Source organism: Ascidia mentula, chromosome 5, assembly GCF_947561715.1.
Source record: "Ascidia mentula chromosome 5, kaAscMent1.1, whole genome shotgun sequence".
Lineage (NCBI taxonomy): Eukaryota > Metazoa > Chordata > Ascidiacea > Phlebobranchia > Ascidiidae > Ascidia > Ascidia mentula.
In genome coordinates this window covers 16,117,373-16,145,100 of record NC_138570.1, presented here as the reverse complement: position 1 = coordinate 16,145,100, position 27,728 = coordinate 16,117,373, and the positions used below count along the sequence as shown (strand labels likewise).

Below are 27,728 nucleotides of genomic sequence, written 5' to 3'. Positions count from 1 at the left end.
TCCCTATTGGTATTGTCTGATCCGTCGGTCAACCCCTACCTACACAGGTTGATTCTGTAGTGATTTCATGACATTTTCTGTTGTTGAAAACCTTGTATTATATTTCAAAAGACGAAGAATTAGAAATATTCTTATGTGTTTTTCGGACCTGCGGTTCGGACTACCCACCTCTATATTTAGGTTTGCCACAGATGTGACATCGAAAACAAGGTCAACCGAAAGGAATACAATTTACTTTCTATGTATTTCTATGTTAAGTTCAACACAGCGATTTTGCAGACAGTTCAGTTGGTTGATGTTTAGAAAAATACATTTCGCCTAAAGGCATCATCAGTTTCTACAGCTGCCACAAGTGAAAAAATATTAACAAAAGAAAAATAATTAAGTTACTTGATGCAAAATGCGGTGTAGGTAGGACGAAAGTTCAAAACAAAAGAAATATAAGTTGCCGGTCTTTAAAGTAACGAAAAAATATTAGTAAAATTTATTTGATTAAACGAAAGAGGGCAGGCTTGTGTGTTCTGCTAAACCGAAACCTGGGGAGTTCTGTCAAAAAAACTCTGCCGATGACACCAAAGTGAGCGCTTGCACAAACAGAAACAACTCGAATTGACCCAAATTAGTTTATTATTCTGCATACACTATTTAAGTTCAATAGTTGTCAATACTAGACTTTCAAATAACGTGTTGTCATGAACATCACGCAAAGTGAAACGTTGTGAATCTGGGTTGTGATAATTGTTTTTATTTCTTTCTAATTATATAAACTTGAAAAAATACACTTCCTACAAAACAAGAATGGGAAAATGTCGCTTATACCGTCGCAGCACGCGTCTCCTGAAAATGTTGCAATCACAACTGAAGTGCGTTTATTGCGGAATACAGAGGGCGCCAACTTTATCAACCAGCGACCCACTCAAGCCTTACACAATATTATAAAAAATCAAAACTTCTACTTATTTTATTTCAATGACCCGCATTACCTTGTTGTTGCGGCAAACTTCGCAAATTAGCGAACTTCGCACAAACATGACCTGTCAAACGAAATGAAACGAGATATTTACAAATGCCATATTCGTCAAAGCGAGAATGAAACAATATGGAACTAAAAGTAAGGCTGGAACCCTTGCTTTTATAGGGCAGGTAGTGGCATTTAAACATCGCACACACGTATTAATGACATATATTGCATGATACATTACGTCACATTACGTCACATTCCACAAACCGCGTGCCTGTAGCATGTAAGGGCGTCACCACCGCCGAACGCGAAGTTCTGAAGCCGCAACCACAAGATGGTTGAAGTAAACTTGTGGCGCTACAACAACGATTGCACGACAAACGAGTCGTCGCGACATATCGACAACCTGCCGAGTGTCAAAACGTTTGCTTTCAGGTTTGTTTGAAACCGTCGTATGCTATATATAGTCAGGACAGGTCCCATTTATAGGCACAGTTCAACGATTTAGCCATATCGAGAACCGCGTTTCAAAGGAGCCCCGTATGGTTTACTGTGAAGAACCCAAAAACATAACGAATTGAAATCTAATCGAGGTAAAATTTGCCCTGTATTCCGCTTTCTGATCGGGCCCCGCAGCATTTTCTAGAACCGGCCACGCTTAAAGTCAACGTGTGTTTTGATGTATAAAGGTTTTAGTAAACAGTATGTGTGAAACTGTGATTATTGCAATAAAACGATGATCTAAGATTTTACAGACGTGTCAAGCTGTTGTGAAACCCCAGGCAAAATTTTTGCGGTTGCAAATGCGTGGCCACAAGGGCATACAGACAGATGCGTATGATATTACGGTTATTTTATAGTTTTTAATACAAATGTAATAAATCGGGTTTTCTTTAAGGTTTTAAACCTGACAATATAATGGATGAAATGGAGTGCAATATGTATTTCAAGTGATCTTTAGAATGTCCAGCACGTGTCCAGAAGTTCACCAAACTCTGCAAGAGAATATAGCTTTTACTACGCACTAATAACTAGCCTTCGAGAAAGGTCATGCGCAATATGGAAACAAGTAGAACTTGCATCTCGGTTTGTGTTAAATTCTCAATGTGTGCGCATCCATGAGAATGGCTCGTATCCATTGGTATATCCAATGTTTGCATGTCATGTATTGTTAGCCAACGGAATTAAGATTTAAACGATATGTTACAACCCAAGCCATACCGGGAACCACTACAATTGTAGCGCAGGTACTTCTGGTGCTGCGGTTGTCTATTGTAAAAAAATGGGTTTGTAAGACTGTTATGTAAACTAAATTTTGTCCCTTCGCTTGCTCTTAATTAACTTATCTCGTTGCTGGAAAGTCAAATTGGCAAAAGTTATACCAACCATTTAAATTACACCAACCATTGGCAAAAGTTACATCAACCACGATATTATTTCTTTCCACAAGTAACTAGTGGCACGTGTAATTATTTTCCAATAACTGTTTGCTTTTAAAAGAGTTTCGAGGCAGCATTATGTGTTTTGAAGTAAGGAAACCCCAGCCAAGCTAACTTATTTAAAACAACAAATGGAAGACGAGCGCTTTGATCCAATCTTCAACCTGACGTGGATGTTTTTCAGTAAATCTAATATCCGCTTATATTTTGGCACTTTTATAGGCGTGTTGTAGAAGTCTCGATAAGACAGAAAACTACAGGCAATGTGAAGAACTGGGTGAAGTCGAAAAATAAAGTCGCTGTTTGGTTTGTTAGCAACTGCGACCGAATGTATGGAGCAGTTTGGCACATGCAATACGCAAGGAAATTACTGGAGGCTGGAATAAGATTGGACAAATTCGGCGAGTGTTTCAAAGCAAGAGATGAATCCAAGCTTGTTGCAAAGATTCAGAATAATAAGTTCTATCTGTCGTTTGAAAACTCACTTCATTGCCCGGAATACATCACGGAGAAGTTTTGGAGGAATGGCCTCGAACTTAGCGATCATTTCCACATTGTGCTTTTTTTTCAACATTTGTGCTTATTTTTAAGAACAACAATTAAAAAAATGAAAAATATAGTACTGTGCTTATTTTCAATCTCATTGTCTAAATACTTTGGTTTGTTATCAATGCAGTTTGTAAGTTACACTGGCATATTGTTGCAATTTATAAAAACCTTCCTTAGACACCGCTGGAACATTGCACTGCCTCTTACAATACCATTTTTCTTGCTCATATAAAAGAAAAGAATATTTCGATGTGGAAAACGGGTATTCAGTATTAGTCCATATCTCCAACGTCTGCGGTGCCCATCTGGCTATTTTAGGACGAACACTGAGACCAAAGTACTTATTGTTGATGTTTACTTTTAGCGTTAAACCTTAGCATTGCGTGTGTGGTATTATACCTCTGAGCTACTCTGGTTGAGCCTATCCACAATTCTTACCGAAACTGCAAAATGAGTTCATGCAAGACGTTCAAAGAAAAAAATGAAATGGATTTTCAAACATGGTGAAATGTGGTTTTCGTGCATATGGTTGTCGATAGAATCCACTAACGGTTGCGCGCCGCGTAATCAACAAGACCAATTGGAATTGGTAGAATCATAGCAAAAAAATTCTACAATTGTAGCGCAGGTACTTCTAGTTCTGCGGTTGTCTACTGTAAAAATGGGTTTGTAAGACTGTTATGTAACTAAATTTTGTCCCTTCGCTTGCTCTTAATTAACTTATCTCGTTGCTGGAAAATCAAATCGGCAAATGTTACACCAACCATTGGCAAAAATTACACAACCACGATATTATTTCTTTCCACAAGTAATACATTAAACGTGTTACACATATACCGTCCAACAATACAAGTACGAAAGATGTTTTGGTCCTTTTTTGTCTTGCGGTCAAGTGAGAGTAAATATGGTTGCGCTTCGGAGATTATATTAGGACTATATATGTGGAAACTCACATGCATGTCAGCTTTAAGTCATGATAACACGAAAAACATGAAGTATATGATATAAATTTAGAGTCCTGACCGGGATCCTGCGTGAAGAACGATTCATTGAAGAATGGAGCATAACAAATCACGATAAGAAGAGAAAACGTGCCACGTATACATCGACATTCAACAGTACAGGCGAAAATGCATTAACTGGGCCGGTGGGCAGAAGCCAAGCGCAATGACAGTAAAGCTTTCAAATGACAGATTCATTCATTCCGTTATCTACGTATGTATGTTCAGTAACGAGTCGAGATTCCGACCTCGAAACCACATGCAGTTCCACGTCGGTTCCACGCAATAACCGATGGTCATCGTTGCTCAGTCGTGCCCTGACCTGGCCCTGTTCACCACACCCACCCACCCCGAACACGTAGCAACCGTGAGGGTTTATTTTGCGCACGAAGTTAGCGAACTCGCCGAACATGTTGTGCACTGCGTTCGAGTAAAAGAGTGGATTCAGCGCGCTGTTAATCGGCAACAGAATGACGGCGGTTATCGCGTACACGATATCTGAAATCGGGACTCTGGCAAACCATAGGAAAGCGATAGTGCATATCGGCAGCCAGCATGCGCAGTCCGAAGCGACCAGGATGGCAATTTTCTTTTGCATGTTGCGGGTTCCCTGGCTCGAGAAAGCGCTTTTGTTGATCTGTCTAGGGCGACAGATAACGCAGTATGCAAGTACTATGTAAAGGCAAAGCAGAAAGTTCAGTGTCGTCAAAGAGATGGAAAACTCCCAAGAAACGTCGTCTCTGGTCGTAAATATCTTCGGCAGGCAAGTGGAGTGCGTGCTGTAGTATCCGTAATAACCCAAGACCGAATATTCCGGATCGAAGTTGGAAAGTAAGATTGGGGCGCAACGCCATGGCACGTCTGATGCGTTTTCTTGTCTGCAAACCGCAGGAACATCCGTGCTAAGGTTTAGGTAGTTATTGAGCTTGAGCGCAAAGCTGCTGAACTCCGACTTGTTGATAATGTCGGTGCTGAAAAAGAGATTGGGCGAAATCCAAACCCGAGAGATGAAGAAGTCCTGGAGCACTGGCGCGAAAGGCAAGAAAGCAATGATTGAGGCAAAGATCCACGTGAATACGGCAAAAAACACTGTGGTATAAACATTTAAAGTCCTACTCTGTACAGGCCGGACAACACAGTAAGCACGATACGTTGAAAGGATGGCTAGGGTAGTGAGGGACACCTCGCTAGAAAGAACCGCTAAAACGCCTAAGCTTGCACATGCTGATCCCGATCTCCAACCATGGTCCTGCTCACAGTATTTTCCCGATGAGATCGCGTCTTTAATTCCAAGAGCTATGAGAAAAACGCCCATCAGGAAATCGGCCAACGACAAATTGACCACCAAACAATTGTAGATAACCGCAACTTTGGTCATTTTTCGACGCTTGGAGTTCTTCAGAGCGCGTATTGTGTGTATCATAACGGACAGATTTCCGCCGATAGCCAGCAACCCCATGATCCACACCATAAACTTGAGAAAATAGTTCTTTATGAGATAGTACCGAGAGGAGAACACCGAATCACTCTCCCCTTCTGGGCACTCATCACTGCCGTCTGTACAGTCGTCTTTCCCGTCGTACATCTGACGTCGCATCACAAACGCTGGTTTTCCGTTTTCACAGTAGAAGTGCGAATTGCAAGCCTGCTCGTCTTGGCCAAACTCACAGTCTTCGACAAAATCGCACCACTGCTCATTCCTGACGCTGTATCTCAATCCGCCCCCACACTCTCTTCTGCCTTCGCAGTACAATTCATCCTCATTGTCCTTGCAATTTGTGGTGCCGTCACATACCATTAAACCTGGTAGAGTTAAGTCTTCGCAGCGGAAATATCCGTACGGTGAGCGTTCGCTGCAATATTCAGGCGGATTATTGCACCAATCGCATTCATCTTCCATATCAGAACATTCTGGTCTGCCGTCGCACATTTTGGCTGTACTAGGAGCATGGGGATTTCCCGGTATGTGCCTACGACATGTTACAGTCTGGTTGCTGAGCTTTCTCGGGCACGTGCCGTTGCAGGATTGGCTTGCGTCACAGTACATCTCGTCTGCCCTGTTATCGCAGTCTTCCACGCCATCGCAGAAGCTTGCAAGTGAAATGCATTGGAATGGTGACGCGTCGACCAAGTCGTCCTGTCTCATGCAAGGCACTTGACCAATGTCGCACGGGCATTGCGAAGTTTGCTTGAAAAAGCACGAACTTCTGCAGGTTTTCGATGCTATTACGTCATAACAAAAGCACTCGTCCGATAGATCTGGACAATCGAACACCCCATCGCAAAGTTGGCTATAAAAAAAATTAAAGTTTTGCAAAAAGAATTAAGGAAATAAGAACAATGTGGTTATCTGTTATAATATTTAGTAATAAGATTGCAATATGTCGTGACAGGCTGTTTTTACAAACACTTCATAGCACGAACTTTAGCGAGCTACCGTTCGCTTCCTCAGATGCGACGTATGTGTGAATAAGAAGTACAACAAAAACTATACCATCAACAAACTATAGAGACTGATTCGGCGTACTGCAGAATTTGAACATTATCATAGTAAAAAGTGTGTGGCTAGGTAGGCTCTCCATTTAATTAAAATACAAAAACAGGTAATAATAAATGTGCTTCATTTAATATTCCTTTACTTTAGTAAAATATGCACAAGTGTAATTACCTTGAATGAATCCGTATTTCTGGGTTTGTCCGACATGTGCTGCAATTACCGTTGTCACAAGCGTCACTACCATCAGCACACTCCGTGCTATTATCTCCGACCATTTCCTATTAAATGTAAATACGTAAGGTTGAAAACCAAAAAACAAGTTACAACATAGCCCATGTGGTGTGGTTACGCCTTAAGACGGCGCAATTGCATGTCACAGCCGCGTGATTTGCGGAGTGAGCCGCAATTTATTATGCGCAGTCATTACTTTGTGTGCTGTGTGGTATTTTCATGCAATTTCCCCACCCTAGGTGTGAGCTTTTATTATATTGTTTTGCAATTATTCGAACGAATACAACGAAATAAATAAACATATGGCTCACGTCACAAGTACGTCACAAGCCTGAGGAATTATTTGCTTTTACAGATAACACACCTGGGGGAGTACACATTGTTGTCTGTGGTGTATGGAAGCAACTGGGCATTTGAAGCCTTTTACTTTGGCCAGCGAATCCACTTGTTGGCCGGGTTCGTCTTTGTAATCACTGGAAATAAAAACAAAAACATTTTCAGTCTCTAAGATTTTCAGAAGGCTTCGTCACCTGCAAATAGCAACTACAGTATAAGTTCCAAGTGTGCCTTCTTTACATTCAGGGGCTTTTTACAAACAACTTGAATGAAATTTTTGAATAATCCAGTACTGACGGTGATCGGCCATAACCAAACTAATAATGCCACGTGTTTCGACCCAATGCATGATTTATATATCCCTATGATGCCTAGTTAAGTAGCAGGCGAAACGTCGGTGCATAACAGTATACGTTTAATTGTGCCAACAGATTGATGAAAGATGCATGGACCTTGACCGAATTACAGTAAAAATATCAACATGTGTGTGAACCCTTGATCACTTACTGACACGTCGGTTCTCCGTCGCACAAACCGCTTCTTGGGACACACGTGTCTCCACCGTCGCAGAACAGAGAATGGGAGCAGTTATTTTGGCACTCGTCACTTCTGTTGTTGCATTGAGTGATGCCGTCACACAAGTACCGGTATGGAAGACGACAGGTTCGATTCGAAAAGGTTTCCGGATTCCTATTCTGGATCCAGGCGAACCGGTTTGCACAGTAGTGGAAGCCATCTATGTGTGAAAAAAATCCCAGTGATAGTTTGAAACTTTTGGAGAAGTCAGCTGGTTTTATTATACACACTGTAAAATCGATTTCGCCTCCACGGGCATCCTCAGTTTCTTATTCAAATAATGCTATTGATATTTTGCTTTTGTTGCTGCCAACAATGATGTAGTTTTTAATTATATTATCCTTCCGGCAATAAGTTGACGTATTCTTATTTGCAACTTCAAATTCACATTATTTTGGCCGAATATATAGAACAGGCTGTACAGATTTTTTTTTCGGTTGATTGCTTTAACAACCTGGCTGTATAGAAAAAAAACGTAGGTTATTTGTCGTTGGGTGATTCTGATACTCGTATCAAATAGTTATGTTTTAAACAACCTACGGTGAATAGAAAGTAACGGAGATAATGAGTTTTTGGATATGTAATAGCTTGACCATCGCAGAAGCCAACTGAACAATTTGGGGTCGGAACAAAATTTTTTTGACCTATTGCCAGCAAAGTGTTCGGTTTTCGACACTTTTACACGAATCAGAATAAAACGCGTGGCTGACAGTTTCTATAGTTGACGTATTGTGGTGCAACTTCAACAAAAGCAATATATTTTCTGCGAACGACTTAAAAGGCACAACATGTATGGCGCCTATACTATAGCAATGCCTATACTATAAATAGTTTTGAAATCTCACCTTCGACTTGATCTATTTCATCTTCCCCAAAGGGACAGTGTTTAGTTCCGTCACAAAATCGGTCCAGAGACAAACACGACCCGTCGTCACATTCGAATCTATGCTTGCACTTCGGGTCGCCACATTCGTCCTCCATGTCGTCGCAGTCAGCCCTGCATACACGAAGCAAATGCTTACAATATTTACAAAGGTTTAATTTTGGAGAAAATTTAACAAGGACAAAACGAATAAACACCTTACATTGGTTGTTCAATGTGACAAACTAAAATAATAAACAAACAAAATGGTTTATATGCGCAAGAGAGCCATAATAATCAAGGAGAGCTGCAGACAGGGTGTATACACCTGTAAGGACCTGTAGGGTCTCATCAGTGCAGCTGTTGAAGTGGCACTGTGCTAGTTGGTAGACTATATGTTATGATTGAAAGCCGAGCCGATAGCGCTATTGGATCCCAAACAGTTGTTTTTTTCCATATTGCGCTCCACGTGGTTCGTCTGTGTTGATTGGTACCTAGTTTGGTACCCAAAATATCGACGATTGACCGAAAGGTACCACAAAGTGGAAATCTGTGTGCCTGCTAGTCTACCAGCTAGCACAGTGTCACATCAACAGCTGCACTGATGAGACCTTACAGGTCGAAACAGTGCGTGTATACACCCTGTCTGCAGCTCTCAAAATGGTTTAAACATATTTTATTTTTTATTTAAATTTCATTTGATTTGCATTGACTCCTTTCGTTTACTTTCAGTAATTGCAATGGAATGTTCATTCCAACCGCTCCAGAATAGGTTTTTTAACTGGGGTGCATGTACCTCTAAGGGTCAACTGGACTTTCCCAAGTAATAATACTTTCAACGATAAAGTTCTTTTTGTATGGGGACCAAATAAATCATGAAAAGTATATAGGTGATGGTGGTTCACCGAGCTTGCTGAACTGTTCAGACGGTCCAAGGACCCAAACGAATCAGAAAATGACGATAATTCATCGTGAACATTTAAAGAATACACTTTGTTTTGTCGCTGTTTGATATATTTAACCTCACCTTCCATCGCATTTCTTATCGGAAACAATACATCGACCGTCACTGCAAATAAACGACAGACTGCAGTTTATCCCGCATTCATCCTCTCTGTGTAGACATTGTTCCGTTCCATCGCAGTTGTACCTTGAATTAATTTTAAAGGTTTATGTTTTGCATATTGGACATAATTGGTGTTATATACTCGTGTTAACAGTTAATCACGGATAACTACACCCAAGCTTTGCAGGCCTATAACACTTTATAGATGGGTCCACGCGGGTAAAAACTACTTAACACCTACTTTAAAAACTTTAAAAAGGGCCGATTGCACAAATAAACGACCCGTATTCTAAATATTTTTAACCCACAAAACGGCCTGTGGTGCTTTTATTAAATATTTTAGCCTTTCAAATGCACAGGCTAACAAAAACATAAATGTGGGTGTTGATTACATTTATAAGCAAACCTGTATTGAAAAAGAATTATTTTAATTTCGAATGCATTATATTTCCTTCACTTTTTCAAAAAAATGGCTTGTTAATAACAAATAAAAATACTGTCTTTCGGTTTTGCGCAAAATGGATTTTTTCAAATTAATTTAAAGCCTTTGTACACGCTCCATTGATTTCTATGACAAATGCATTATCGGTATTGGCATGTGGTGTGACTTTTTGCAGTGTATTTCCATTTCACGGGTTAAGAGAAACTCATTTGGAAAACAGAAATCAGCCTTTTTTGGTTGGTGGTATCGACGGATCTGTCCTCTCTTGTCAGGTATCCGAAATTACCCACATAGAGTAATTAACGATCGGCATCTGTGCGATTTTTATTTAAAAAACGTACAGAAACTGACGATGTCAGTTAGGTGAAACCAAAATTTCTGCGATGTTTCAAAATAAAAGATCGCACCGACGTTGATCGTCAACCACACTTTGTAAGTAATTTCGGTTAATTTTCGCAGGTTCCTTTTTTCTTACACGTTTGGCAGGACACAGCGGTGATCGAAAAAGTTATATCTGTTCGAACAAATGACGCTCGACGAGTCATTGGTGAATTTCCTTTCGTCGCTGCCGTCCGGACAATCTTCAACCCCGTCGCAGAATTTGCTAAAGGCGATCCTCATCCCTTTCAGATGCAAAATGGAAATATTAATGATGACATCGTGACTGAACGCAGTAAGCCCTTCATATTTTATATTATATTTGCCTGATGTTGGCAGTTAACTATCAAAAGCGATTTTTCTGCACAAAGGTTGTCCGTGCGCCGAATATCAACTATGCAAAGCCTGCGAGCTTGTGTATATGTTCAGGTGGACACATAAGCAGCAACATTTTCCTAGTTTCTTTCTTTCTTTTTTCACCAAAAAATATCACTTTTTGTGGAATAGTTTTGTGACATGTTTTTGTTTGACGATTTTCAACCAAATAAAGTTTGTCTAGGTACTAATTTTAATGTAATTTCAACTTGGGTTGGAAATAGTATCGCATCCAATTATTACTCTTGAGGTAGTTCAATATACAACAATACACAGAAATATCCATTTATTTGGCCTAAATTCCAAGTTATATTTTAAATAAAATATTTCGAGTCCATGATTGGTTAATTCACGGTACAATTAACGTACGGGGTCACCATTAGCATTGACCACAGCCCTCGTGGCACTTGTAATTAGGATGGTACACTTTTCTTAATTGACCATACGGGAGTATATGCCCTTTTTTGTGTTCGCTAATTTGTATCAAAATCTATTCAAAATTTCGGAGCTGGCTAACATTGGTCGGCTTCGAGCGTCGGGACCAAATTATTTCCTGGGATCAATATCTCAGTTACAACGTAGCAAGAAATTTATTCAGAAGGCGACAAAGTGACAATAAATCGTCGCTTGCAATTTATTTTAATTCAATCATGTTTGCAAACTGGCGATGTTCGCGTTGTGCCTCGCGTTGAAAAACAAGCAGCCTGAAAAGAGGCATTTCATTGCCGTATAGTCATGTTGATGACAACCATGTTAATTGTGTAGTTGAAAAGCAAATATTACAGAAATAAATTGCATTGTGTCAAGCTTGCTCAAATGTAAACTTTTTGCTCAAACAATACACTTTTGCTACTACAGCACCCCATATACATATATGTAAATATATAAGAAGAAAAACTTACCATTCGTACACGGGTAAAACTTGTCACACCCTGGCGCTGTTTCGTCACTTCCGTCGCCACAGTCGTCCCTCCAATCACATCGATTAATGGCTGAGATACATCTGCCAACACAGTGACGTCATACAATTTGGTAAAATTTGTCTAATTATAACAAATTCGACCTGTAAGATGATTGTTACAGATTTTCCTTTCCCGATTTGAGCTTATTACAGAAGAAGGCTGACGTCATACGCATGATTAAAGCTCGTGTATATTGGTAACTAAATCGACCATTTTTTTGTTTATTATAATATAAAAAGCATATTCTGCTTGCGTTGCGCAATAGTAGTCAATATGCATGCCAGATTTATAATTATTTAGGAATTGTAAAATTCCGTGTTCCTTTGTAGGCGGAATCTGCATTAGTTTCACAAGATTGTTACAAAATCGTGCTTTATGTTTTGTTAAGTTTGAACTTTGTGAACGTTTAAGTTGCCTTGATTCATCAAAGGCAACTTTAAATTATTGATGGAGCCTTTAACCGCGCTTATGGAACGCGGTTAAATTCTTCCATAGTTTATTTTTTTTATGTAATCTGTCTCGGCCTTCAAGGCGGACGCCTATCATTTTTCCCTAAAATATTTGTGAACTTGCCCGCAGATATACAAAAAGAATAATTTTTTTTGTGGATTGAATTATTTCCAAAAACGGTTTTGCTCTAAACTGGCACATTGTTATGTTTGGAATCGTTTAGAAGAAAGAACGCCTATCAACGATGCTTGCAATTACACAGATCTTAACAACCATGGGAAGCATTAAATGTGGGTATTATTAACCAAGCATTTTAGAAATATTTGTAAAAAGGCCTGCAGAAGTAGGAACAAATCTTGCTTTGGATTATTTTCCAAAACGATTTTCTCTAAACTTGCAAATGTGGGCATTATTAACCAAGCATTTTTGAAAGCTTCAATTTAGTGAATGGAATTTCAAATTTCGTGCCCTTGGCGACAAAATGCGAACGTCCGCATTAGCCGCAAATATGCAGTTGATTTTGGGGGTTGTCACTCGATTCGCAATGCATTGATATAGTAAAATATGTGCATGAATTTATCGCATTTGTCGGTTCTCCTAAAATTTTCATTTTTTTTAATTCTTTGGTAAAATGGCGTTGCCTGAAATATTTGAACCCTAAAACATACATCGATGAACTTCATGCACACCTTTACATGGCCAAGGGTATATAAGGGTTTTTCTTAATGCACGGTGAACTGAAAGGACAACACACTTTGAACTCTCCTGTGCGTCATTCGTAGCTCTTATACACGGTTCATTGGCTCGGTGGATACCAAAGATATTAAACATAATCTGTAAGCAAATAGTTTTGACAGGTACTGCTACGTCAGACCTGTGCCGTTGTAGTTGTCGACAACATTGGATGAAGAAGATTACAACAAATCGCAACCTATTCCCAATACCGAGTTCAAATCGAATTTCGGAGCAACATACTACCGGTGAGAAGAATTAAATAACATGACTGATGATGAACTACTGTGGCATGCATCACTTGATTACAAGCAAAGGCACTTAAATATCTTGCGAGTTTCCTATTCCATTACTCATTGTTCGCATGCTTGTGTTTCCCTTTGTTTTTTTTCTTCTATTGCATTTAGCTGGTGTTTATGCTACCATGCTGCGATTGGAGACATGACTTACAAACTACTAGGTTCAAGCAGATACGTCTGCTAAACATAATGAATTTCGCCGTAAGGTAGATGCAATGAGTGTAATATATAGCGTGACATAAAATAATAATAAACGAATAGGACTTTTTACATAATGCCTTGCAACCACAATTTCAAGGTTTGCCATACGGAGTTTTGGATTTTTGCTGCAGTAAGGACGCGTTGATGTAATTATTACTCAAAAACCATAGGCAAGTTTGAGTTCGCTATGATTTTACGTCCCTTATACGCTTACGCATGTCGGCAATAAATTATTCAACGAAATCTGTGTCGCTTCTAGTGTTCGTCGGTGACGCGCATTAACCTGACTGTTACGTGATTGACTATTGGTAAGGGTTTGATCATCCACTTCAACTTATTTCTTGTTTGTTAATTGGCTTTTATCGTTTTGTATCTAGTTGGGGATGTGGCTTTGATATTAAATCATACATTAACCGAATCTCAGCAGACATAGCATACCAAGACGCCCCTCATTTCATCACATATGGTTTCATAATTACACAGTATGGCCAGAGCAAAGTATCGCAATACATCAATGTGTCCAGCGCCCAAAAGCTTCATGATATAGCTTGAGTACGATATACAGGCTGGTATAGATTAAGATGATAGTTGTATTTTTTTAGGAAAGCCAATATGTGGTACTAATGTAAGGAGGTATCAACCACCAGCCTTTCGAAAGGATTAGGGTGCTTATTGCAAACAAACTTTTTTACGAAATGACTGGTAAAGTGGGACAAAATCGGAATTTCGCAGTGATGAAGTTGATTAATTATCAGCCCGCACCTGCGAACACCCACAAATAGGTCTCAGGGTTAGAGAAAAAATTTTTGAATTAAAAATACGCCGTAAAATCCCTGAATGTCGATTAAGGCAGCACTTAACGTCGATTTTCGCCATAAAAGATGTTAAAATCCGGTTATCGACTGTAGTTGAGAGAGAACCACTTTGTTGCTGGCCACAACTGGCACTGAATCTCCCATGTATCGATTAAACAAGTGCTTAGCGTTAAAAATCCACCATGTAAGTACTTGTGGATTAAGCTAAATTCGGTAGTTTACAAAACCAACTTTTTAATGGACTGAGATTGGAACCTTTGCCCCTTTTTATGTGTTGTTTAAGTCAGTATGGGGCGTAAGTGCGTTGTAGTTTTTCAGTAAATAAAACAAACTTAAATAGCAAGTGAACGTTTTTGTTTACCATATGCTGTTATATCCCCTGGAGTGTAAACGATAGATCCTATGTCTTTACCTCATGCAGATTAAGACACTTATATTTCAAGTTCTATGTTTCGGGATAAAATTTCAAAGGGAAAATTTGCTACTTTGCAACTCATAAAAATTGTGTTGTTTCCTTATTCATCCACCGAGGCATCTGTGGCTCCTAATATGTGTTGTTCATAGTTGTGGGGTTGGGGAATCAATGATAAATATAAATATAGGGGCAGTGGAACAATAGTCACTGGAAACACCCTGCGTATTGATTCCCTGTTGACAAAAATGAAACTATTTGACCAGACAACGGAAAATGGAATTTGTTTATTTGCTGCTGAGCCATCGATTCGCCAATTTTGACCTTTCTCTGGAATTTCCATATCCAAACATAAATGGGTTTTCAGGTTACCGTGATGTTCTTAATATAGGCAGATGGAAGAGGCGTAGGAATAAAATTGGGACCACGGTGTTGTCGTCGGTTCGAATGGAAATTTCCGCTTCGTTGCGTAAGCACTGACCACCCACAAAACAGCACCAAAAATCTGAAAGTTTCTCCTTAGAAAAGGTGCCCATGCCCTCCCCAAACGTGACTGATGAGATACTAAAAGCCGAAAAATACGCGCGTAAATATTTTGTAACGTTCCTACCGTCCGGCTCATTGTCGTTTAACTCCGTTTTATAGACAGCATCAGGATTGAGTGGTGGCAGCAAAGAAGGCGTAAATCTGTATGTTCTTGGTATTGATAGTTCAGAGGAGACCAACACAATCATAGAGTTCAATATTGTTTTTCACTTTTAGTGTGCTTTCCCTCTTTTCCCGTACTTCTCAAAAGGAAAACCGTCGTTAACGACCCTTGCTCGATTTTACTCGGACAAATAGAAAAATAACCTTGAATGATTTCATTCTACACGTTCCTAGAGAAAGCAGTTTTACACAATCCGGCCCGCGAAGTAATATTTGTTGCTATGGTTACGTATATGATGTCCGCAAATGATCACTTGGTTGTCCAGAAAAACAGACCGGAACAACGTTACTTAATTTGGTAGTTAAGTGTGGATTTTTAATAGGTTGTTTTTTTGCCAATACGTCGATCCGACTGGATTAAACGTTTTGTCCAGAAGTCGCTTAATTACCTCAATAAGTTCCTAATGAAAGCGTGGTGTTACGCAAAATCAATACCAGAGACTTGGGGCCTTGCATTAGTTGGAAGACAAATGTTCACGCTTTCGAGTCAATAAATAGTTAATGGAATGGGAGAAGGAAAAGTACAATTCCTCCTGTCTGTTTTTAAATCGACTTTGCTTGTAACGTGCGCACTTACGTGTTAAGCCGGACAGTAAACTGCTAAGTGACCTGGGGTTGGCGCTCAAATCGGCCTTGCTCGTGTCATAGTACAAGGCCTGTGTTTCACACTTTTCAACCTAAGAAACTACTGTGAAGAGAATGAAATTGATCTTCTGCCAAACGGTCGAGACTTAAAACAGGTTAAGATAAAATCTTTCTCAGGATTGGCGTGTGGTGTGGCAAGGGCCCAAACGGGAATACATTGCCTCTCAAACTCGGGCGATTGATTCCTCATGGTTTTGTGACAACTCACATTCCATCATAAGGTCGATTACGTCATTTTACCACACCACACATATCATGTACAAGTTAAAGCGAAAGGTGAATCGCAGATTTGAAGGTAAATGTCAAAAGTATTGTGTTGGTAAAAAAAATTAAAACTAAAACGGAAAGGTTGTGGGTCATTATAAAATAATTCACACTTTTTCGATTTATGTAACAATTTGTCTGTAATTAAATCTGTAAGGTGAAAAATTGCTTGAGAAACTGCATTGACCTAATGAGTGATGAGATATCGTATACAGGGCACGTTTTTCCCTCCAATTAAGAAAATTAAATTCGTTTGTAGATTCGAGACACAGGGTAAATAGGCACCTAATCTTTTTATGAGGTCAACACGTTTGTTGCATAACAATAAAAAGCGGGGTTATAAATGGAAATCCGCACAAGAAATGTATTTCTATCCTGATATCAGCAACAAGCAACTATTTCCAGTTGATGGCCACGTGATAAATGAAAAGTCGAATGGTTGAAATTGCCCATGATACTTTTTCAATAAATCAATGCTATACAGCTCCTCCTATAGTGTTTTGGTATTGTTTGCTTATTGGGCGCTTTTCGTAAACACTTTCTACCCGTCTTACCTTGAGTTATTGCAGATAAACTTGTTAGTGTCGCCGCACCGTTCGTCACACTCGTCGGAATGGTCACCGCAGTGGTTTATGCCGTCACAGAGATAGGCCTTGGGGAGCGCACACCGTCGTTCGAAATCTTCCTGATGATATTTCGACCTCACGTCAGGATTGGAAGGCACGCGCCACTCTTTCCACGTTTCAACGTCCCTGCTTCCCCATACAGATCTCCAGGCGTTGGAGCACACGAAGCTGCAAATTCAGCCAATGTAAGTTTGATTTAGGTGCGAATTACAACGGACTTAATGCAATAATGTGAGGTAAAGAGACCTGTACTTAAATATATACCGTTAATTCATTTCGGATTGCGATGCGATAAAATTAGGACTTTTACTTAAATATACCGATATATATTATTCTTCTATTTTAAAGTGGTTAAATATAAAGAAATGCATAGCAATGACAAAGCCAAATTCTTGGTGTGGGCAACATGTTGGATTTAAGCTACCAAAATGTTCTGATTTGAAACATGGCCTAACGAAGTGGAATAATGACTCAGAGTGCCTTTTAATGGAAATTATCGTTTCAATTGTATATCGTTTCAATTGTAGATCATTTCCATTGTATATCGTTTTAAATGTATATCGTTACAATTGTATATCGTTTCAATTGTATATCGTTTCCATTGTATATCGTTTCAATTGTATATCGTTTCAATTGTATATCGTTTCAATTGTATATCTATATCGTTTCAATTGTATATCGTTTCAATTGTATATCGTTTCAATTGTATATCGTTTTATTTGTATATCGTTTCAATTGAATATCGTTTCAATTGTATATCGTTTCAATTGTATATCGTTTTATTTGTATATCGTTTCAATTGAATATCGTTACAATTGTATATCGTTTCAATTGTATATCGTTTCGATTGTATATCGTTTCCATTGTATATCGTTTCAATTGTATATCGTTTCAATTGTATATCGTTTCAATTGTATATCGTTTCAATTGTATATCTATATCGTTTCAATTGTATATCGTTTTATTTGTATATCGTTTCAATTGAATATCGTTTCAATTGTATATCGTTTCAATTGTATATCGTTTTATTTGTATATCGTTTCAATTGAATATCGTTTCAATCGTATATCGTTTCAATTGTATATCGTTTCAATTGTATCTGAAAAACGTCAGACACTTTTGCCGCTTAAAACATTCGACTGAATTAGTTCGCCCGCAAACGAATTGTATATGCGCGTTTTATAATTTAGCAGCTACCGGATACCTCCTTATCCAATTCCTTTAATAATGCATTGGTTACTTAACAAGTAGCCAAAATATCGAACATCGCTGGGTGACAACCAGTCGTTAATTAAATCAGTAAATTTGCCCGACCCATGCCAAGCAGAAAACCTGGTGGGAATTCGTACTCACGACAACCTGGGTTCCAGTTTCAGTACGATAAAGCAAAAATAGAATAAGCAGGTTATAGGGTATTGTGAAATGCATTTTGTGACTTTTTTAATAAATGACCGAGGATGCAGAGGTGTGTCAGTACATATGCCGGCAACAAGGATTGCATTAAAAACTTCATTAGACCCAAAGACGCAGCGTTGCACGTTTATTCACGACCCATTAGTGACTTGGCATAAGACACTCGTTTCGTGGAAATGTTGGCATATGTGGTTATGTTGGTAGCGACGGCCATCTGCTATCGGTTCATCAATAAAAGGTGCGAGTAAGACGTGCATTCATATGGCTAAGACACTTTAATTAAATACTGCTTTGTCAGAAGGTATCCTGGGTCACAGTAGGTTGCAAACCACATCAGAAACCCGAGTCGCTTTAATATGAAGTCAATAAGGTTATCGAGGAAGGCTTACATTTACGCGTCGGCAGAATGTCATCAGTTCAATAGTTATTTAATTGACGCAACCAAATGACGAAACACTGGAAATACAACCGTACCATGTTACAAAGCAATGCAGTTGATATTTACGTGCGCGTGAAACCAAATGTTACGGATCCAGGTTTATAGCTAGATTGTAATTCGTTTATGGTTGTTATCTTCTCCTATGTTATTAGATTGTGGGGTGACATGTAGATGCTCTTTGCCTTGACGTTCCAAAACCCCCGAGGCATCGCGAACAAGGCAGTACTTTTTCACATTTTTACAGCGGAGGTACACTAAGAAGACGGTACACTGTATGTGCGCCTGTTTCTTCCAGACATTTTTTTTTGTGTGCCAGACGTGATTTCATATTCTTTCTTTTCAGTGCGAAGGTTAGCAGAGTCGCGACCTGAGCGATGGTTTAAAAAGCACGTCAATTTGTTTGCTAACACACCAGTTTGTCGTTAGTATATCATGAATGTATTTTACACTTGCAAGCGCGATACCGAATTAATAGCTCTTTGCCAAAAGTTTGTACAATAACAGCATACATAAATAATTACAATACTTGTTCCAACTAGTGAGGTTATTTATCCTACATATAACAATACACCGCATTCCCTTAATATGTTGAACTAAATATGTTTGTACCACAACCTGTACGTGGTTTGTAAGGGAATTCTCGCCATTATGGCACGAACACAATAATTTCAACTTTCCGACCCAAATCACCCATTCAGGATTTTACCAGCTCGACTAATTGGGTCAAATCCTTTACGTATGAATAGATTTAACGCAGCATGATGTTTGTATTCGTTAGTTGGCCTTATCACCTGTCATTGGCGTTGGTCGAGTTCATCGTCTCGTCTTCACCATCGGGACAGTCGACTGTTCCGTCGCAAAACTTGTCCATCGCCAATTCCTTGTTCGATTCGAGACAAGAAAACAAGGGACAATTGCGCTCATCCGATGAATCGCCGCAGTCGTCGTGTCCGTCGCAAATTTGCTGAAATTGTAAAGATTTTGGAGTTACTGCAGTGATACACGTATAAGTGAAATTGTCATATTTTAAATCAGTTCATTGCGTTTTCGCAAACATATACGTTACCGCAAATACAAGCACTGCCTTTAATTAGTTTGGCTCAGCGGGTGGACTTACTGTAAGGCAAGCAAAACACGATAGAGGTTTTACCAATAAGCCAAATTCCACCCGCTCCTTTGTGGCCCCTTTGCAAAAGCAGTATTCGCGGCATGGTAAACATGGACCCACAATGATAAATAATGCACGAACAAAGAAATTGTCAGGAAAGCGTAACGGCCGATAAACCGCTTGGACACAGGATATCACACAAACCACAACCTTTGCAGAGGTTGATGAAATTCGCTGCTTTCAACTCAACGCAAGATAACAACATACAACAATACCTATTTCGACAAATCAGCACTGATAATTTCTTCCAAAATACGTTCGCAATCATAACTATAATGGATTTCAATCTAATTCATTTGTGCATCAGTTATTGATTCGCACGGTCCAAATTGCCTCAACGTTAATATTTTAACAATTTATTATTCAAGTTATTCTGTTTTAGGTCTCTTAAAATGATTTTAATTGAATACAGGGATACCATGAAAATGAATACAGGGATACCATGCACCGCAGAATATATACTCTATTACAGTAAAAAAGTGTTTGAAGACGGCAGCAAAAAAACAGATACAGCGCAAGACACAAGATGGCAATCGTTTTAGGCGAAAGGCTACCTTTTCACTGCCGATCGATATTTCAAGAAGCGCGTCATATTTCTGAAAGAGAGCCAGGTTGACGTAAGCTTCTGTGTGCAAACAAATGGGAAACCGAATGGTTTGAACAAAATATTACCCCCATCTGCAAGAACACACCATCAGCACAACACAAGATTACAGAACAGCAGCGCGAGAGAAGAGAACCAAATGGGCGTTTTTATTGTATTTGCTCTCCGGCGAAGGCTTTAAGATTCCCCCGTTAAGTGCACGTGCCAAGAGGGTTTCTTCCACAAGCGTATTTTTGGAATGCCGAACGTTGCAGGAACGTGCGGGTTTTTGATTGAAAACAGAAACTACTGTTTACGTGCCACTGTTTTTTGTACAGCGCTACGGGCACTTTCTCCTCATAATGTTATAATAACACGTATGACATAACGTGTTTGGAGCAGGCTGTCGGGAAAGGTATTTTGGGTTTATTTTCACTGGTAGTAAACAAAACAGCTGGATAAGGTATGGCCCAACATGTGGGATCGATGGCAATTATCTGATGATGTATAACTAAGCACTTACGAAACAGAAGGTAAAAACGTAGTTAAAAACGTCCGTGCGACGAAAACAAAAACGACCTTCGCATATTCATATTCTATGTGTTTGGGCGTTGACTCTTTATGCGGCGAATACCTACACAGGGGTCCGTTTGCATCTGGCGGTCGTAAAGTCACGTTACATAAAGTGTGAATAACAACTTTACGTTAATGTTGCTATTGTTGTTGACCGACATTTTATGTACATACAATAGAGTCAGTAATAAGTGGTCTGCTGTTTCGACTGTTTCTAAATATACATACGAACACTGGAATGAATGAATAAAAACAATCCAAACTGGATACAAAGTTATTTCTTATAGCGTCTGTCTTTTCGGAATTTTTAAATTAATAATTTCGTGTGAGTTACTGTCGCGACCAATCGCATAAATGGGGGGGTAGTGGGCGAATGGGTGGCCATGGGCCATGGTTTTACAAATTGGGCTTTGAATTTTGTGTCAAAGTCATACTGAAACGAAACGCAATTGTTTTGCAACCGTTTTTGTTTTTTTCGTCAATTGATTCAAGTCAAATTGATGCGATTGAATTTTGTTTGTTTTTCACCGTCACAAATTTAATTACTTGCCATTGCTTACAAATGGGCATGACCTGAATAATTGTGAGAAAAATATTTTTCGACTTTTAGCGCTCTGCACCTCAAACCGCGTGGACTTGCTGCAGTAAAACATGAAGCATGGATTGGATTAAATCCAAGTGTTTTCACTTTCAGGGTCACTTACCCCTTAAGTAGCCCCCATACTATATTCACAGTTGAAACTGGATCACTGCATGTATTAGTTTTGGGACCATGTGGCCTTAGACCTTGTAGGTTTGGCGAAACAGAGTGGGGGGTATGTAATGACGCACCGTATAGTCTTAGGCCAAAGTGGGAAAAAACTATTCTAGCGCAATCTAAAGTAATTTGTGACTGGAAGTGTTTTGAGTATGAGTTGCAACGTTGGTTTGATGAGAGTAAAATTCGTCACGTGGTCATTTGTTTGCTTGTGTTGACTTAGCCTTGGTCTGCCACAGCTTGAACTGCCACTGTGCTACATATAATTTGAGAACTAATGGACTTTAGGCGTTTGTGTATTTGAGGAAAGTGCAAAGTGACTGTTTCTAAATATATATGCCACAGCTTGAACTGCCACTGTGCTACATATAATTTGAGAACTAATGGACTTTAGGCGTTTGTGTATTTGAGGAAAGTGCAAAGTGACCAATACGGCCAGCTTTGTATAAATACTGTTGTAAACTATACCAGAACAAATGGTAGTTTTTGAAGAGCATGTCTGTTCGTCCTGGCTTGTATTAACTTGTATGTCAAAAGGGTCGTTTATCCTCAAAAATCTGCAGCAAACGTTTAAATAACGTAATTTCCCACGCATGGGGGCTAAATGCAGACTGCAATTAAAAGGCCATTTGCTTTTATTCGGTCGCTTTTTGGCGTATGAGTGCCACACTCGATGTCAATAGCGGCAAAATTTGCTGCGCTTGGTTTTTTCCATGAAGCAATTGACCTCCATTAGGCAAAAATCTACTTGTTGCAAAGCAATTGCCGACAAGCAAACCGCAACGACCTTACGCGACTCGCGTGGCAAGGCACTTTGGGGCCGAAGTTCAACATCAGGGCATTTCAGAGAAAAAAAAACAATCTTGCAAATGAGTTCGTAACTAAGAACGTAATATTTTTAAGCCTACGTTTTTTCAAGCCTTTTGAGACACTATTTTCAATAAAAATGTTGGCATATCGGAAAACATTACCGGCGCCCGCGGGACAAATTCAGTCCCGTTGTATAACCCGCTTCATGTTATGCCCTTGCAGCAAGACTCTTAAAAAGAACCAATTTATGGTGACTATCTTAAAATGATAATAAACACGAAGGTAGATCAACTCTGGCAGGCTGTCGATCATATGGCAAGCAATGCATCGTTGTTTCGAACTTCACATAGAATTACGCAATTCGTTCGGTTCAGATCCATACACCGGTTCGATTGTATCATTATTGGCAAAGCTGCAGGGCCCGCGATCAATCTTGGTAATAAATAAGGTCGACACCGCTGTATTATCGTCTGTACAAAGTACGAGGTAATAACCGACAAAGAACATTCATTTTGCCTTTACTTAACCAGAATGAACCGTTTTGTTCTTTTATCTTTACCTAAATAAACAAACATATGCATATGACATAATGTCCAACCTTGGCTCGCAGATTATGCCGCAAAATTGATATGCAAGCTACCTGGCAACAACATGCCGCTTTGCGTTGTCGTGCCAATACTGAACGCCTTCACAACGAGGTCCTTGTGAGCCACCTCTCCCTGCTATCTTGCTTATTGTGTTGTTTGTAGTCACACATAACAAGCCAAGTTTAACGAAAAACAAACGGTATTAAACGTATTGATGTTGCCGCTGTTGTCAGTGTGTTAACCTTATACTGGCGGGAAGTGCTCGACATGCCGATCCTGTGCTGCTGTAGTGCTGTATATTGGATCTTAATCACTATGCAGTTGTAGTGCGGATCAATGCATGGTTTTAGCCGTAGTTTGGCACGTAGTTAATTGTGTGGTTTTATAATCTGTTTTGTTTCTAAACGAAGCGCATAATTGAGTTTTCGTATCAGCGTCACTATCCCATTGCCGAAATGTTACAATCTCCAGTATATGTGGATGTATGACAAAATCGTTTGACATATATACGCTCAATCTTATCAATAAATCTTTCACGATAGACTCAATACAGTAATTGTACCCCATTATTAATTATTCATGCGTGATAAGATACGGAAAAGTTTGGCAACAATAAAAAGATTGCTCCGTTCAAAATTGTTGTTTTTTCACAAAATAATAAACAAAGGTTGACGATATTTAAATTTCACCCAAAAATTCAACTCAATCTAGCTAGATTATTTATGTTTGTGTAAATTGCTTGTTGACATTACAACACGTTGCGTACTGGCGAAAGTTTTGTGGACAGTAGTAGGCGAATGCAAGAGACACAGTCCCCCTTTTATCTCTTGGCTGGCCAGAAAATGAGAGGCAAATTACAGGCTTTATACCCCACTTTGCACCTACAAAAGCAATAAACGAAGCCTCAGAATGCAATCGCGTCACATCTTGATGACATTGGTGATACAACGGATCAGGCGACCGTCACGATCGTACCAGTCGTCGGCACATTCCTGCGGCTTTTCGGGGACGAAAACCCCGCGGTAAGGATTTATTTTTCCAAAGTTAAGCACCCTGTGTTAATGTACGAAGTGCGTTTGTCATAAATTATGCAAATAAACACGATGTGCTGCATGGTGATTAAGAGCCTACTTTATCTGTGTTTGTCATAACGCAGCAATTTATTTGATTGTAGATCTGCTCGAATGCACTTAAGACGTAAACTTTTAAACTCTCTCTGCGCGGACCGTACATCAGGCAAGCGCAGTACGCAGCTGTTATGCAGAGTTGCGGCAAATCAACTATTGCATGTACAGAAACCGGGGGTCATAACCACAGCGGCAACTCTTAACTTTTGCCTCGTGTTAATTAAGCAAATGTTCACCGCACACGCCACTTGGGATGTTCAATTAGAGTGTTGTATGCGTGACAATCTTAAACGGATGAGCACGGCCGATAAACATCTAACACGCGGTACAGCATGCAGTTAGTGGTTCCACAACGTTGCTTGATCTCATACGACAAGTGCTGCTCCAGAAAAGTGGCTATTACAATAGAAATTATAACAGAAGTGATCTCGATGGTCACAATATTTTCCAACAAGTATGGGATAACTAAACTTTGAGAACAAATGATTCCTAAAACAATATTGAAATAAGTATTACCCACTATTGCTGTAGGTCAAGTGTGTGACATGTTTTCTATCGTTGTGTAATGATTAGATTTTATCCCAAACTATCAAAAGTCTGTTTAGATTTGATCGAATCAGCCCAACCTTTTTAGCTAATCCCCTCTCGGTGCAACTGATTTGCATACAAAATACACGTTACATCTTTTACTCAACATGGGGCCAAGCTTATCTCACACCTTTTATAATTTGCAATTCTTGCAGAACATATAATTGTACTAAAATTCATGGAATACGTGGCGCAACGTAAATACTGTTAAATTTGGGGAATGGCTTTTAGGCGTATAGGTAGTGTGCAAGTTCTTATCAAAATATAACATAAAATATAAAGTAACAAAAAATTTTTTGATTTGCATACAAAAACCCGAATGTTGCTAATGTTTTTCATCTTTGCATAGAATGTCTCATGTTTGGCAATATATTTGGAACTGTTTCTATGGAACCTGGACTGTTTTGATCCCGTAATTTCGAAAAACTATCGCGTTTTGTGAAATGGCTGACACGGATGAATCGCCTACTCTTTGTTTACTGATCGATGGCAACGACGGAAACGCAGTTGTGTGTTGACAACCAACATCTCGTTAGAATTATTGAACATTCTGTCGTTTCCCTCGGGGTTGGTTACGACCCCGGACGAGCGATTGTAAAAATTGAAGAAAAACTTCCTCAGAAGTTTCTACGTAGTCAATTTGACAGTAATGGCATGGGCCGGATTCATACGCCGCATTCTGTTGTCAACACCTTCAGAAGTGATTAACTTACGTCAGGACGTGAGGGATTACATTCCAATTACACAAGAGCAAAAGAGCAATAATGAACTCAGAAGAACGTGACGTAATTTGTTGTCAACGTCAGTCGTATTGATCGGGCCGCCATCTTTATTTGAACCTACGTAGTGTTTTGTACCAACCATGCCTTCACCACATATCACTGTTAATGGAATATATTTTACCGCATGTTTGGACTGCCAACAAAATTAAATCACATCACAAAAGTCTGCCTCATTGTTTGAGGCTCAGCAATTCTGGCAAACATGGCCGGCAAACAACTATATTGAATTTGGAAGAAAGTATTTACAAATATCAATTACTAAAAGCCAAACCTAGACTATTTGGACACACTTTGTGGCCAGCCATTGACAAACACTCAATGATTCGCCATTGTGTACTTCCGGGAAGACATTGGTCAATATACGCAGATCGTACCTGTATCGTGAAGCAATTTCGGGCGTTTTCGCACATGAAGTAGGGCCACGGTTCATTCTGACAAGGTACGAACGGTCCTAGTGGTGGATCTGTCCATAAGGTGGTGGTCGTGTTTTGGTTTTTGTTTTTCTCTTCAGCTGCACAATTAAGATATCCTGTAATGTTTATACTTAAAACACATCACTCAAAATTCATCCTTATTTGGTTTGAAATAAAGATTTTCGTCGACATTTTTATCAAAGTTTAGTATAGGTTTTATCACTCATTGTCATCTTGGTCAATATTGGTGTAACGTCAAAAACACACAATTGTGTGGACAATAATATAGGACAAAATGTATTACAGTGCAACATTTCAATACATTGTCAATGAGCAGCAAACACATCAAAAGGAAAGTCTGTCGTTGAGAAAGTAGTTGCAAAACCCTTGTTAATTTTACTCTCATTATTTTTTACGGTAAAATTCCTTTTGAAACACGTTCGTTAAACATAATCATTTACGACGCACAGAAGCTTTGATTTTGCCTAATGAAGCGAATGTCTGTTCGTGTATTGATTTTGTCCGCGCCGTAATTGATTGTTCGGTTTTGTTGTCAAAGTGTGAAAGCCAGATGCTGTCTGATAATGTGCTTCCACCTGATGGGTTGCTACTCTATTGTATTACTCAAACAGATGAACACATGGTTGCTAATATGTTGACGCATGTTTTTTTGTTTAGTTCGCGGGATTATGTAACAATATTAAAACGCAAAAGGAATCCTTATCTTGGTTTCAGGCAATTCTGTATTGTTTTGCAGTTGCTGGATGACGTAATATAATTTTTAACAACTGACCTTTTGACAAAAATTATCTTTATAGATTTTAATCACCCGACCTTATTTGACCAAATTGTCCTAATTTATACAGCGGGCAATATATTTTACAACACAATTTTGCCAACTGGCGTTTCAGAAGAGTTGTGTTAGTTGTAAATTCCATAACTTCTAACGTAGAGACATCAGCTGCGCGATTTCGGAATGTCTGGGGCTACATTTCAAGTGCTTTGTAAATAAACCACTAAGGCTAACTTTATGGTTTCGTCTTAAATTTTTGCTCAGTGAAGCGTGGTTTGTTTTTCCTGGCAGTACAGTTTATCCCGGCTAGGCAAATATAAACATAATTACTCTTTTGTTTTCAGCCAAACACAGAACCAAGGTATTTACGAATATCTTATTGGTGATGCCCTTTGGACCCATGCCTTTTTGTCGCTATAATTCAGCTTTGTTTAAAATATACTTTATTTAGACTGTTTGGATATGAATTCGTTTTGGTTTTACACCATGGCGTTTTTACCAATAGCGATATGCCTACAAGTGGGCGAAATTAACACACAAAACGACATTGGATTAACGATACAAAAGCTGTACCTCAAAAGTAGGGCGTTGGAAATACATATTTCTAACACTCGTGCACAATAATCTGAATATGATCTAACAACGTTTAAAGAGTAAACACACGGGTATACTAGGTTAACGTGAAGATACGGAATCCTCTTTGATTCAAACAAAACTTTGGAAAGTAAAACATCCTTACCTGCGAATACAACACAGGGAAACAGAAGATTGATGGTTACACCAAGAAGACTCAGCTTCCATTTCAGCATTTCGGCCGGCTTTTATTTGATTACCCAATCTCGAATACCTAAAGGTGGCAATTTTAAAC

General features: G+C 39.2%; 1 protein-coding gene across 1 annotated transcript; it reads right to left on the bottom strand.

The window, feature by feature from the left end:
* Positions 1 to 3,861: 3,861 nt before the first annotated feature.
* Positions 3,862 to 27,728, bottom strand: LOC145903319 (uncharacterized). The gene is made up of 12 exons (XM_082991394.1): positions 27,600 to 27,728; positions 26,029 to 26,165; positions 19,471 to 19,643; positions 16,756 to 16,995; positions 11,616 to 11,716; positions 10,436 to 10,583; positions 9,480 to 9,602; positions 8,436 to 8,587; positions 7,522 to 7,750; positions 7,043 to 7,151; positions 6,619 to 6,725; positions 3,862 to 6,241 (listed from the first exon to the last, which is right to left on the bottom strand). Exons 1-12 carry the CDS (start codon positions 27,667 to 27,669, stop codon positions 4,132 to 4,134), a joined length of 3,699 nt encoding a protein of 1,232 aa, XP_082847520.1. The 5' UTR covers positions 27,670 to 27,728; the 3' UTR covers positions 3,862 to 4,131.

Excerpts from the sequence above, each read along its gene's own strand:
- LOC145903319 (XM_082991394.1), bottom strand. The coding sequence starts at position 27,669 with ATGCTGAAATGGAAGCTGAGTCTTCTTGGTGTAACCATCAATCTTCTG. Across the intron at positions 8,588-9,479 it reads GATAAGAAATGCGATGGAAG|GGCTGACTGCGACGACATGG; the intron begins GTGAGGTTAAAT and ends TCGTGTATGCAG. Across the intron at positions 6,242-6,618 it reads GAAATACGGATTCATTCAAG|CCAACTTTGCGATGGGGTGT; the intron begins GTAATTACACTT and ends TTTTTTTTATAG.